The following is a 12,771-nucleotide window of genomic DNA, read 5'->3' as shown; positions in this document are numbered from 1 at the left end:
CGGGGGGCTGGAAATCCTCCCCTCCAATTTTTACTTTGCGAAAGAAAGAATAGAGAAGGGGCTAAGTGAAGATTTTTTTCTCTAGGGCTCAGTCATCTGTTCTGGATGCTACCTCGCTAACACAGGAAATAGTGTATATACATGAAAAAATATATAAAGTGAGTGTGTTTGTGTGCATTGTAATCACATCCTTTTTGTAATAAACATCCATAGAAAGAAAACTGACAACACTGAATTAAGCATTGATTGTTGGATTAAGATCTCTTGGCATCAGATGTTTCAAAGATCTTCCATTTTTGTTAATTTCCATCTTGCATATTCACAAGCATATAGCATCAAAAGGTTTAATAGTGTTATTGAGGAACTTAGTTTGGTTGCCAGTGATACACTTCAGAGAGAGAAAAAAAATACTGTACAAGTAATATAAAATAGCAATAGGAGTTATGTCTTTGATACATATATTAAGGTCTATTCTTGTAAGGCTAGGTAGCATAGTACAGCAGTTCGTAGGTTTACATCTTTTCATTGTTAAACTAGCATTGTTTCACCACAGAACTGTAATTTGAGACTTGTCTTGTTCATAATACTTGAGCATTGTAAGTGAGCTTTATATTACTATATAACATAGAGAAAAGTTGAATTTAGATTACTATATGGCATATTCAATTTTATTTCATTAGTTGACCACCTTACTATTGTAGGCACACCTATGTTCTCAAAAAACCTAATCAAAAACATACAAAATATGGTTTCAGAAGTTAATACTATGACTATAAAAATTTTTGACCATGCTAATTGATGTATACAAAGATGCAAGATAGTCAAACTTAGCTGACAACTTAATAAAACTATGATGATTTACAGTACTATATAAAAACCAAAAGATTTTCATGAAATGATAATTGCTCCATTGTAATCAATGTATGTACTCTGAGTATTTTCAGTAAATATTGTTATATATAAACCATGGATAATCCTTGAAGCAGGTGTAAGTTCATACATATCTTGAAATTCCAACAAAATATCTGCCTATTTGGTACCTAATGCCAGTCTTTTCCCCAATTAAACTGAAGCTTGTACCTATTTTCTGATAAAGTACACAGTCCACATGACACTTAAAATCTCTAAACATAAAAAAATAATTCAAATCTTAAAATTACATAGGCAAATACAGTATAGTATTTAGTGTTTTATCAGATGAAATATATATTGTTGGCATGACTCCATTTGAGTTGATGAAGTCACAGTTAACCAGCATTACTTGCTCTACAGCTCACCTTGGTTGTTTCCTACATTATATTCACCCAGTCTTGGGCAATAGGTGCAGAAATCATTGGATCGGTGATAGCAAAGGCATCACAAAGAGCAAGGGCTTCTGGTCCGAGGTCCCTACACACAGTACGGGATGTACTAACTACCTATAAGTAAAAAATATTTTTGGTCAATAAGATGTGCTTACTTATAAAACATGAGAGATGTCTGATACTTCCAAATCAATTATTCAAAATAAATGAAACTATGGAGCTTTAAAGGATATAAAGTAACTGTAATGACAGTCAAACAAATCACTCACCGAAATTAATACAACTGCTTGTAATTAAGCCAATATTCCCTTAATTCTAGAAACTGCACTCATGATTTAGCACTAGACGTCATAAAATAAGTACCTGAGTTGCTGTCTCTGAGGATATGAGGCCATTGGTGATAAAGCTGGCCAACTTCTTTTCCACTATGTCCAGCAGGTACAGGTGGTAGAGTTTGGTCAGCACAGGTTTCAGGCTGCTCTCACAACTATCGAGGACTTCTCTAAACTAATGAAACAATGGTTGTTGAAATCTCTGAATAACAATTGACATTATCAAAGGCTATTTGAGGTGGCTATTGTTTGTGAATTACAAGAGGAGATTTATGATCACAATGCCCATCCCTTTAACCTTGTATAAATGTATGTAACTACCTATTTTTTTACTATACAAGGAGGGAGTTTTACACTTGAGGGACCCCATCTCTTGAACATTTTCTATTATCATATAACATCTTAAATTTATGTATGCAGTCTGCAGTAACCATTCATCCACCACTCGCACTATAGAATAATTTCACCATTTGCCACAAAAGTACCAGGAGCAGAAAAGAAAATGTCATTTCTTCATATCCATTCTCTAGCTGTCATGTGTAATGCACTGAACCACAGTCCACTATCTATGTCCAGGCTCCACATACCTTTCCTTAGTTTCCTCTGCTGTTTCATATGCCCAAGATCAATCCACTGACAGCATATTAACACCAATACACCCCTTCTAAAAGAGGAAACAGAAGAAGGAGTCAGATTGGGGTGTTTAAATGTATGTGGATGTAACCAACATGAGAAAAAAGGAGAGATAGGTAGTATGTTTGAGGAAAGGAACCTGGATGTTTTGGCTCTGAGTGAAACAAAGCTCAAGGGTAAAGGGGAAGAGTAGTTTGAGAATGTTTTGGGAGTAGTCAGGGGTTGGTGAGAGGAAAGGAGCAAGGGAGGAAGTAGCACTACTGAAACAGGAGTGGTGGGAGTATGTGACAGAGTGTAAGAAAGTAAACTCTAGATTGATATGGGTAAAACTGAAAGTGGATGGAGAGAGATGGGTGATTATTGGTGCCTATGCACCTGGGCATGAGAAGAAAGATCATGAGAGGCAAGTGTTCTGGAAGCAGCTGAGTGAGTGTGTTAGTAGTTTTGATGCACGAGACCGGGTTATAGTGATGGGTGATTTGAATGCAAAGGTGAGTAATGTGGCAGTTGAGGGAATAATTGGTGTACATGGGGTGCTCAGTGTTGTAAATAGTAATGGTGAAGAGCTTGTAGATTTGGGTGCTGAAAAAGGACTGGTGATTGGGAATACCTGGTTTAAAAAGAGAGATATACATAAGTATACGTATGTAAGTAGGAGAGATGGTCAGAGAGCGTTATTGGATTACATGTTAATTGATGGGTGCGTGAAAGAGAAACTTTTGGATGTTAATGAGCTGAGAGGTGCAACTGGAGGAATGTCTGATCATTATCTTGTGGAGGCGAAAGGTGAGGATTTGTAGAGGTTTTCAGAAAAGAGAGAATGTTGGGGTGGTGAGAGTTAGTGAGCTTGGCAAGGAGACTTGTGTGAGGAAGTACCAGGATAGACTGAGTGCAGAATGGAAAAAGGTGAGAGCAAAGGATGTAAGGGGAGTGGGGGAGGAATGGGGTGTATTTAGGGAAGCAGTGATGGCTTGCGCAAAAGATGCTTATGGCATGAGAAGCGTGGGAGGAGGGTAGATTAAAAAGGGTAGTGAGTGGTGGGATGAAGAAGTAAGATTATTAGTGAAAGAGAAGAGAGAGGCATTTGGACGATTTTTGCAGGGAAATAGTGCAAATGAGTGGGAGATGTATAAAAGTAAGAGGCAGGAGGTCAAGAGAAAGATGCAAGAGGTGAAAAAGAGGGCAAATGAGAGTTGGGGTGAGAGAGTTATCATTGAATTTTAGGGAGAATAAAAAGAGATGTTTGAGGACAATATGTGGTGTGAGGTGGCTTGATCGAGTAAGTAATGAAAGAGTTAGAGAGAGGTATGTGGTTGAGAGAGCAGAAGAGTGTGTTTTGAAATGGTCTGATCACATGGAGAAAATGAGCGAGGAAAGCTTGACAAAGAGGACATATGTGTCAGAGGTGGAGGGAATGAGAAGTAGGAGACCAAACTGGAGGTGGAAAGATGAAGTGAAAAAGATTTTGAGTGATCGGGGCCTGAACTTGCAGGAGGGTGAAAAGCGTGCAAGGAATAGAGTGAATGGGAACAATGAGGTGTACCGGGGTCGACGTGCTGTCAATGGATTGAACCAGGGCATGTGAAGCGTCTGGGGTAAACCATGGAAGTTTTGTGGGGCCTAGATGTGGAAAGGGAGCTTTGGTTTTGGTGCATTATACATAACAGCTAAAGACTGAGTGTGAACGAATGTGGTCTTTGTTGTCTTTTCCTAGTACTACCTCGCGTGCATGCAGGGGATGTTGTCTTTTCCTAGTACTACCTCGCGTGCATGCAGGGGGAGGGGTTGTCATTTCATGTGTGGCGGGGCAGCAACGGGAATGAACAAAGGCAGCAACGGGAATGAACAAAGGCAGCAAGTATGAATTATGTACATGTGTATATATGTATGTCTGTGTATGTATATATATGTATATGTTGAAATGTATAGGTTTGTACATGTGTATGTGTGAACGTGTATGTATATACATGTGTAGGTGGGTGGGTTGGGCCATTCTTCCGTCTGTTTCCTTGCGCTACCTCGCTAACGCAGGAGACAGCAACAAAGTATAATAAAATAAAATAAAAATACACCATATTCACTCTATTCGTACATGCATTTCACCCTCCCGCACGTTCAGGCCCCAAGCACTCAAATTCTTTTTTATTCCATCCTTCCATCTCCATTTAGGTCTCCTACTTCTTTCCCTCCACTTCTGACACATATATCACCTCCCCTCACTCCCTCACTCATTCCTCCTCCCCTCACTCCCTCACTCATTCTTTCCATATTTTTCACCATTTCAGCACATCCTCTTCGGCTTTCTCAGCTACATTCTTTTTATTATCACACCTCTCTGTTACCCTTTTATTACTTACTTTGATCAAATCACCTCACACCACATACTGTCCTTGTATCCATGCAAGATTGTTGGAACTACTATACTTTTAAACCCATCTATTATTGCCCTCCCAGATAATGACCTATCTTTCTTCACATTCCTCAATTTTCCCAGGACCTTTGACAACTCACCCACACCATATGACTCATTTCTGCTTCCATGGTTCCCTGTGCTGCCATGCCCACTCTTAAGTAACTAAAACACTCCAACTCCATATTTTCTCCAATCAATCTCACACCCCAGCTGACTTGTCCCTCTGCATTGCTAAACCTAATCTTGCATTTATTCACATTTACTCTTAACTCTTCCTTTCACACACATTCCAAACTCTGACACCAACTTCTACAGTTTCTCACTCAATCTGCAACCAGTGCTGTGTCATCACAAACAAATAACTCATTTCCCAGGCCCCCCTCAAACCCAATCTACTGCATACTCACCCGTATCTCCAAAACCCTTGCATTTACCTCCCTTACCACCCCATCCATAAACAAAGTAAACAGCCATGGTTACATCACACACTCCTGCTACAGGCCCAGCTTCATCTGGATTCACTCACCCTCCTCTTTGCTTCCTAACACACATACACACACACACACTTTACACTTGATAAAAACTTCACACTGCCTCTGCTGGCTTTCCTCCAACAAAATATATTCTTAACATCTTCTACAAGGCATCTCTATCAGCCCTATCTCGTGTTTTGTTCTCCCATACAACATACAAGGTACGCTAAACAAAATATACTTTTGTAGTCCAAACACTTACTTCTGTCTTCCTTGCCTTTATACAGTGGCAATATACATGCATTCTGCAAATCCTCAGGCACTTCCCCATGGTCCATAGATACACTGAAAATCCTAATTAACCAATGAACAACACAGTCACTCCATTTCATAAATTCAACTCCAATACCATCCACTTCAGCTGCCTTACTACATTTCATTTAACACAAGGCTTTCACAACCTCTTCTCTATTCACCAAACCACATTCCAAGTCTGTCTCACTTTGCATACAGATTTCTTCTTTTTTTTTTTTTTTTTTTTGCTTTGTCGCTGTCTCCCGTGTTTGTGAGGTAGCGCAAGGAAACAGACGAAAGAAATGGCCCAACCCACCCCCATACACATGTATATACATACGTCCACACACACAAATATACATACCTACACAGCTTTCCATGGTTTACCCCAGACGCTTCACATGCCCTGATTCAATCCACTGACAGCACGTCAACCCCGGTATACCACATCAATCCAATTCACTCTATTCCTTGCCCTCCTTTCACCCTCCTGCATGTTCAGGCCCCAATCACACAAGATCTTTTTCACTCCATCTTTCCACCTCCAATTTGGTCTCCCACTTCTCCTCGTTCCCTCCACCTCCGACACATATATCCTCTTGGTCAATCTTTCCTCACTCATTCTCTCCATGTGCCCAAACCATTTCAAAACACCCTCTTCTGCTCTCTCAACCACGCTCTTTTTATTTCCACACATCTCTCTTACCCTTACGTTACTTACTCGATCAAACCACCTCACACCACACATTGTCCTCAAACATCTCATTTCCAGCACATCCATCCTCCTGCGCACAATTCTATCCATAGCCCACACCTCGCAACCATACAACATTGTTGGAACCAATATTCCTTCAAACATACCCATTTTTGCTTTCCGAGATAATGCTCTCGACTTCCACACATTCTTCAAGGCTCCCAGAATTTTCGCCCCCTCCCCCACCCTATGATCCACTTCCGCTTCCATGGTTCCATCCGCTGCCAGATCCACTCCCAGATATCTAAAACACTTTACTTCCTCCAGTTTTTCTCCATTCAAACTTACCTCCCAATTGACTTGACCCTCAACCCTACTGTACCTAATAACCTTGCTCTTATTCACATTTACTCTTAACTTTCTTCTTTCACACACTTTACCAAACTCAGTCACCAGCTTCTGCAGTTTCTCACATGAATCAGCCACCAGCGCTGTATCATCAGCGAACAACAACTGACTCACTTCCCAAGCTCTCTCATCCCCAACAGACTTCATACTTGCCCCTCTTTCCAAAACTCTTGCATTCACCTCCCTAACAACCCCATCCATAAACAAATTAAACAACCATGGAGACATCACACACCCCTGCCGCAAACCTACATTCACTGAGAACCAATCACTTTCCTCTCTTCCTACACGTACACATGCAATTTATTTTCCAAAATTTTTCTTTGTTAGCTGAGATGGCACAGGCAACTGAGGCCCTAATCATGGCCATCCCATTAACGCTATGTACATACATACCTTAGCTTATCCCGGGTACCCATTTTATCAACCAATCCCTTACGTGTGGATGAACAGCTAGGTTGACTATGGAGCAACTGCTGCAATCAGGATTTGAACCTATGCGCTCGATCCTGGGTGGCCTAAGAATACGTCACTGTCAGAAACACTAATCACTACACCAAAGAAGCTTATAATATTACCTGGTCAGAGATTAACCTTTCTCCAAATGCTGTAGCAGCGTCCTGAACCAAGTCTGATTCCTGGAGCATCCAAGCATGAAATAGGCCAGCCTTTCCTACAGCCATCAATTTCTTTCCTAATACCTAACAATAAAAAGAAAATTATTATTTTGAGTATTTCACTCAATTTTAGGAACACCATGTTAAAAAGGTAATTAATTAACCTCCATATGTACCAGGATCCTGTGTGATAACATTAATAACTGCAATTTTACTAAATAATACCAGTCATAACAAGCAGGGTATATGAAAAGGATTGGGAATACCATGGAAAGGTTGGGGTGGGGTGGGGGTGACTGTGGAAGGAGGCTCTGGTTTCAATGCATTATACATAACAGTCAGAGTGAATGAGAGCAAATAAGACTAATTCTTAATCCATTCCTGGTGCTATCTTGCTACTGTGGGAAATAACAAACGTACAAACAAAGATGAGAGTAATTACTTAAGACAGTTTTCCCAACTTGAGTATAAAGAATTTTGTTTACCTGATACCAACCACTCTCCAGATGAGGGTGTCTGAAATTTCAAAAACTATCAATTGCCTAAAGTTTATAAAAACAATCAGCAAGAATACTTCCCACGTATTCCCTGCGTGTCGTAGAAGGCGACTAAAAGGGAGGGAGCGGGGGGCTGGAAATCCTCCCCTCTCAATTTTTTTTTTAATTTTCCAAAAGAAGGAACAGAGAAGGGGGCCAGGTGAGGATATTCCCTCAATGGCCCAGTCCTCTGTTCTTAACGCTACCTCGCTAACGCGGGAAATGGCGAATAGTTAGAAAAAAAAAAAAAAAAAATGTACCAGGTATATTGCACACTATAGCTGACAAACTGTAACCATATGATTTCTGCTACAGATTACTGCACACCAATTTGTGAGGCCAAATATGCCCTTATATATACAAAATGTGCTGTCCTTTCATCTTACACTGACATGTCTTTCTACTAACAGTTTCTTCAAACACATCTTTCATTTCTTCATCCTAATAACAGTGCTGTTGTCTCTCCAATCATTCTACCCTGGACAATTCACCCATTTCTTGTCTTTCATATTTACCTATCACTCTTACTATAATCCATCCAGTAATCTCAAACTGCAATGTCCAAAGAGTAAGCATCTCTCTGGAGACAAGTAAAAGCATATAAAACGAATAGTAATCTTTCTTGTTTCAAGAATGTATGTGCCTCCTAGATTCCACTCAAGCTTGTCTCTGACAATATATCTATACCTTATTGTGCAAAGTGTATACATTCCTGGGCACCCCATTGCAAATCAATACTTCTTAAGAAACTGAAATTCATGTTATAAAAAGAGGATACATTACCTTACAGAAATTTTCCCAATCAGACCCTTATGGACTAAATACATCTGAAACAGTTTACCACCCATATGCTACACCTGCTAGAGAGGAAGAGTCCAGAATGTGGGCTACTCAAAGGTATAGGAGGTAGACTAGGCTTATCTACATAATCCCATGAATTGGAGGGAATGAGGAGAAGTGGGAGACCAAATTGGAGGTGGAAAGATGGAGTGAAAAAGATTCTGAGTGATCAGGGCCTGAACATACAGGAGGGTGAAAGGCGTGCAAGGAATAGAGTGAATTGGAATGATGTGGTATACTGGGGCCGACGTGCTCTCAATGGATTGAACCTGGGCATGTGAAGCGTCTGGGGTAAACCATGGAAAGTTCTGTGAGGCCTGGATGTGGAAAGGGAGCTGTGGTTTTGGTGCATTATTACATGACAGCTAGAGACTGAGTGTGAATGAAAGTGGTCTTTGTTGTCTTTTCCTAGTGCTACCTCGCTCACATTTGGGGGGAAGGGGTTGTTATTTCATGAGTGGCGGGGTGGCGATGGGAATGAATAAAGGCAGACAGTATGAATTAGGTAAATGTGTACATATGTATTTGTCTGTGTGTGTATATATATGTATACGTTGAGATGTATAGGTATGTATATTTGCGTGTGTGGACGTGTATGTATATACATGTGTATGTGGGTGGGTTGGGCCATTCTTTCATCTGTTTCCTTGCGCTACCTCGCTAACGCAGGAGACAGCGACAAAGCTAAATAAAATATAGATAAATACTTAATTCCACAACTTAATGGATATTTACCATAAAAGGTGGTGGCAAGGGATAGAGGTGAGATGGGGTGGAGTAAAGGTAACTGGGAAGTAGGAGGAGGTGCACTGAGATTGTCTGCATCTAAATTACAGTACCTGATTTAGCGCCAGACAGACTAACAGGAGATGCAAACAGAGAACATAACATAAATTAGGAAGAGTTGTTAAAAAGATGTAAAAAAAAAAGGGGTGGTGCAAGAATGGAATAAGATGAATGAGGGCATGGTTAATGCATACAGCATGCATAAATTTACAGTATATGACAGTAAAGAATGTTCAAGGATGGGGCGGATGAAATTCAGTGGATACTTACAGGGGGCGACATTTTGTCATTGGACAGATCTAGGGCATATGTAGCAGTCAGAGAAAACCACAGAAAGGTTTATGAAGCTTGGATGTGGTTGTGATTTTGGTATATTGCACATGACAGCTAGAGAATGGATGTGAGCAAATGAGGCCTTTTCTTCATCTATTCCTGTCACTGTCTTGCTAACATGGGAAATGGTGAACAAGTATGAAAGAAAGAGACTTATGGAAGAGGTGACGGGAAGGGCTTAAGGTGATGCTGTAGTGGAATGTATCAGAATGAGTGACACTAATAAGTAAAATGGTGTGCTTGTCTTGTCTACATCACCCATCTATATTATCTGATCCAGCAGCTGTGCCATACCAAAGCAGAAGAAAAAGGTGGTGATCAAGGACTGAGGTGCTGCAAGGGTGAGATTGCGGTGAATTTATATTCTGTCTTTATCACTCCTTGAATTATCTGATTCAGCAACAGTTATTTAGTCACAGGTAATACAGCCTTTACAAAGATCTCAATTATGGTAAAGTTATATTACGTCAGTGTTACTCCTTGAATTATCTGATTCAGTAACCATTACTTAGTCACATGTAATACAGACTTTACTAGCAAGGGTTTGCTTACACGTAAAATCTAGCTGTCAATGTATAAAGCACCAAAACCAAAGCCCCACTCTACACAAACAATCCCTTCTGACATTTCCATAGTTACCCTTGTCTCCTTCATATGCCCTAGTCCAGCCTGGTGACAGAATATTGCCCCCTCTTCAGCACATCATTCCAACTCTATTCTATGCATACCTCACACCCCCTTGTAAGTTCTGGCCCTGATCACTTATACCTTCTTTCACTCCAACCTTTCACCCCGTCCTCAGTTTCCCCCTTATCCTAATTCCCTCCACTTCTGACATGTACACCCTCTTAGCTTTCCTCTCCTAGCTCATCCTCTTCAAATGTCAGGACCAATTTAACACACCCTCATCAGCTCTCTCATACATGCACTTACTCTATCATTTCATATCTAATCAACCCTCCTCACAACATATACTGTCATCAAACATTACATTTCCAACACACCCATCTTCTTTTAGAATTTTTTATACAGGACTCATGCCTCTCATACGTACAACACCATCGTGACTACTATGACATCACACATAGCCATCTTTGCCTCACAGACAGTGACGTCACTCTACACATACGCCTCACTGCACATAGGATCTTAACACCCTCATCCAAACCTAAGCTTATTTTAGCTCCCTTAGTTCCATATGCTGTCATATCTGCACCTAAGTATCTAAACCACTCCACTTCCTCCAGGCTCTCTCCATTAAAACTCACACTCCAACCAACATGTCTCACTCCAATGCTAAACATATTAAGCTTATTTTTACTAACATCAACTCAACTTTCTTCTGCAATTTCTCGGTCAAACCTTTCACCAGAGCCATGTGATCAGAAAACAGTAACTGACACCTCCCAGGCCCTACCCCTAGAAGACTGCACACCTGCTCCTTTCTGCAAGACACTCACGTTCATCTTTCTCACCACCCTATCTATAAACAGATTAAACAGCCAAAATGACATCACACATCCTAACCATCGACCCATCTTTAACTGATAGCACTTACCCTCCTCTCTTCCTACTTGCACACACATCATATTCTCTTGATTAAAACAAATATGCTTTTACCAGCTTTCCTCCCACACCATATATTTCTAACATCTTCCATTAAACATCTCTTATCAACCGTATCACACAATTTCTTTAGATCCATAAATGCCACATGTAAATCCTGTTTTTCTAAATATTTCTCACAAATTATTCACAGCAAATTCATGGTCCACAAACCCTCTGTCACTCTTGAAGCCACAATGCTTGTCCACAATCTGCTGATCTCTGCATGCCACTACACTCTCAATCATCACTCTCCAATAAAACTTACCAAGTACACTCAAGAAATGTAAACCTTTGTACTTTTAAAAAATAGCTTTTGCTCCCTTTGTCTTTATACTACAGCATTATACACACATTCTGTCAATCCTCAAGCACCTTAACTTGGTCCATACATACAATGAAAATTCTTACTTTTTTCAACAAAACTGTCACCCACCTTGAGAAAGGGGATGACATTAACCATCTCTTCTCTTTCCACTAAACAATTTTCTTGCATACCCTTATGTCCTAAACACCTAACAGCTGATGTCCTACAATCTAACACTTTCAGAAGTCCTTCAAAATACTTATTCCATTTCCTCTTTGCCTGCCACCACTTCACCATCTTCACCCTTCACTTATGCTCCCATTTGCTCATTTTTGTTACACTAATCACCTCCTTTCAGAAAATTCTGTTATTATGGCTGAAGTTTGCTGATACTCACACAATAATCTTGGAAATGAAGCACTGTATGCACTTTTCACAAGATTTGACTCAAATCATCAAGACTGTTTATATTATTCTTATGAACAGTAGTGCCTAGAGAACATCACTACCTTAAAGAGAAGATTCTCTCGTCGATTGAGGATGTCATGCAAGAAATCAACATTAGCCGATTCTGCAGGAAGATCGGCATTTGTAGCTAAGGGCTTAAAGGTTGCTAGTCTCTCTTTTGCTACTTTTTGCATCAGAACACAGTTGTCACCTTCTGCAGTTGTCACGTCATTGCTGCATGAGCTAGACCAAGAAAGGTGCCAAATCTGAAAAATTCATTGTATTTTAGGGTCATAAGGGTACAATGCTATTGAATACATCAAATGATACACACAGCCATAGGTAAATAAATCATTACTTACATTACTTACTCGATCAAACCACCTCACACCACACACTGTCCTCAAACATCTCATTTCCAGCACATCCACCCTCCTGCGCACAACTCTATCCATAGCCCACGCCTCACAACCATACAACATTGTTGGAACCACTATTCCTTCAAACATACCCATTTTTGCTTTCCGAGATAATGTTCTCGACTTCCACACATTCTTCAAGGCTCCCAGGATTTTCGCCCCCTCCCCCACCCTATGATCCACTTCCGCTTCCATGGTTCCATCCACTGCCAGATCCACTCCCAGATATCTAAAACACTTTACTTCCTCCAGTTTTTCTCCATTCAAACTTACCTCCCAATTGACTTGACCCTCAACCCTACTGTACCTAATAACCTTGCTCTTATTCAC

At 40.4% G+C, this 12,771-nt stretch overlaps 2 protein-coding genes across 4 annotated transcripts in view; both read right to left on the bottom strand.

Annotated features, from left to right (window-relative positions):
- Nucleotides 1–654: 654 nt before the first annotated feature.
- Nucleotides 655–12,771, bottom strand: part of LOC139759782 (uncharacterized) — a 34,770-nt gene continuing 22,653 nt past the window's right edge. For all 3 annotated transcript variants that reach the window (XM_071682236.1, XM_071682235.1, XM_071682237.1), the window contains 4 exons: nucleotides 12,085–12,288; nucleotides 7,130–7,252; nucleotides 1,668–1,811; nucleotides 655–1,418 (listed from right to left, as the gene is read on the bottom strand). Coding sequence is in view for 1 of the 3 variants with exons in the window: in XM_071682237.1 (XP_071538338.1) it covers nucleotides 12,266–12,288 (23 nt within the window). In the remaining 2 variants the exon portion in view is untranslated. The remainder of the gene's footprint in view (nucleotides 1,419–1,667; nucleotides 1,812–7,129; nucleotides 7,253–12,084; nucleotides 12,289–12,771) is intronic.
- On the bottom strand, nucleotides 1,290–12,216 carry LOC139759715 (uncharacterized). Its single transcript, XM_071682111.1, has 4 exons — nucleotides 12,085–12,216; nucleotides 7,130–7,252; nucleotides 1,668–1,811; nucleotides 1,290–1,418 (listed from the first exon to the last, which is right to left on the bottom strand). Exons 1-4 carry the CDS (start codon nucleotides 12,214–12,216, stop codon nucleotides 1,290–1,292), a joined length of 528 nt encoding a protein of 175 aa, XP_071538212.1.

Source organism: Panulirus ornatus, chromosome 34 (assembly GCF_036320965.1).
Source record: "Panulirus ornatus isolate Po-2019 chromosome 34, ASM3632096v1, whole genome shotgun sequence".
NCBI lineage: Eukaryota > Metazoa > Arthropoda > Malacostraca > Decapoda > Palinuridae > Panulirus > Panulirus ornatus.
This window is presented reverse-complemented; position numbering and strand designations above follow the sequence as displayed.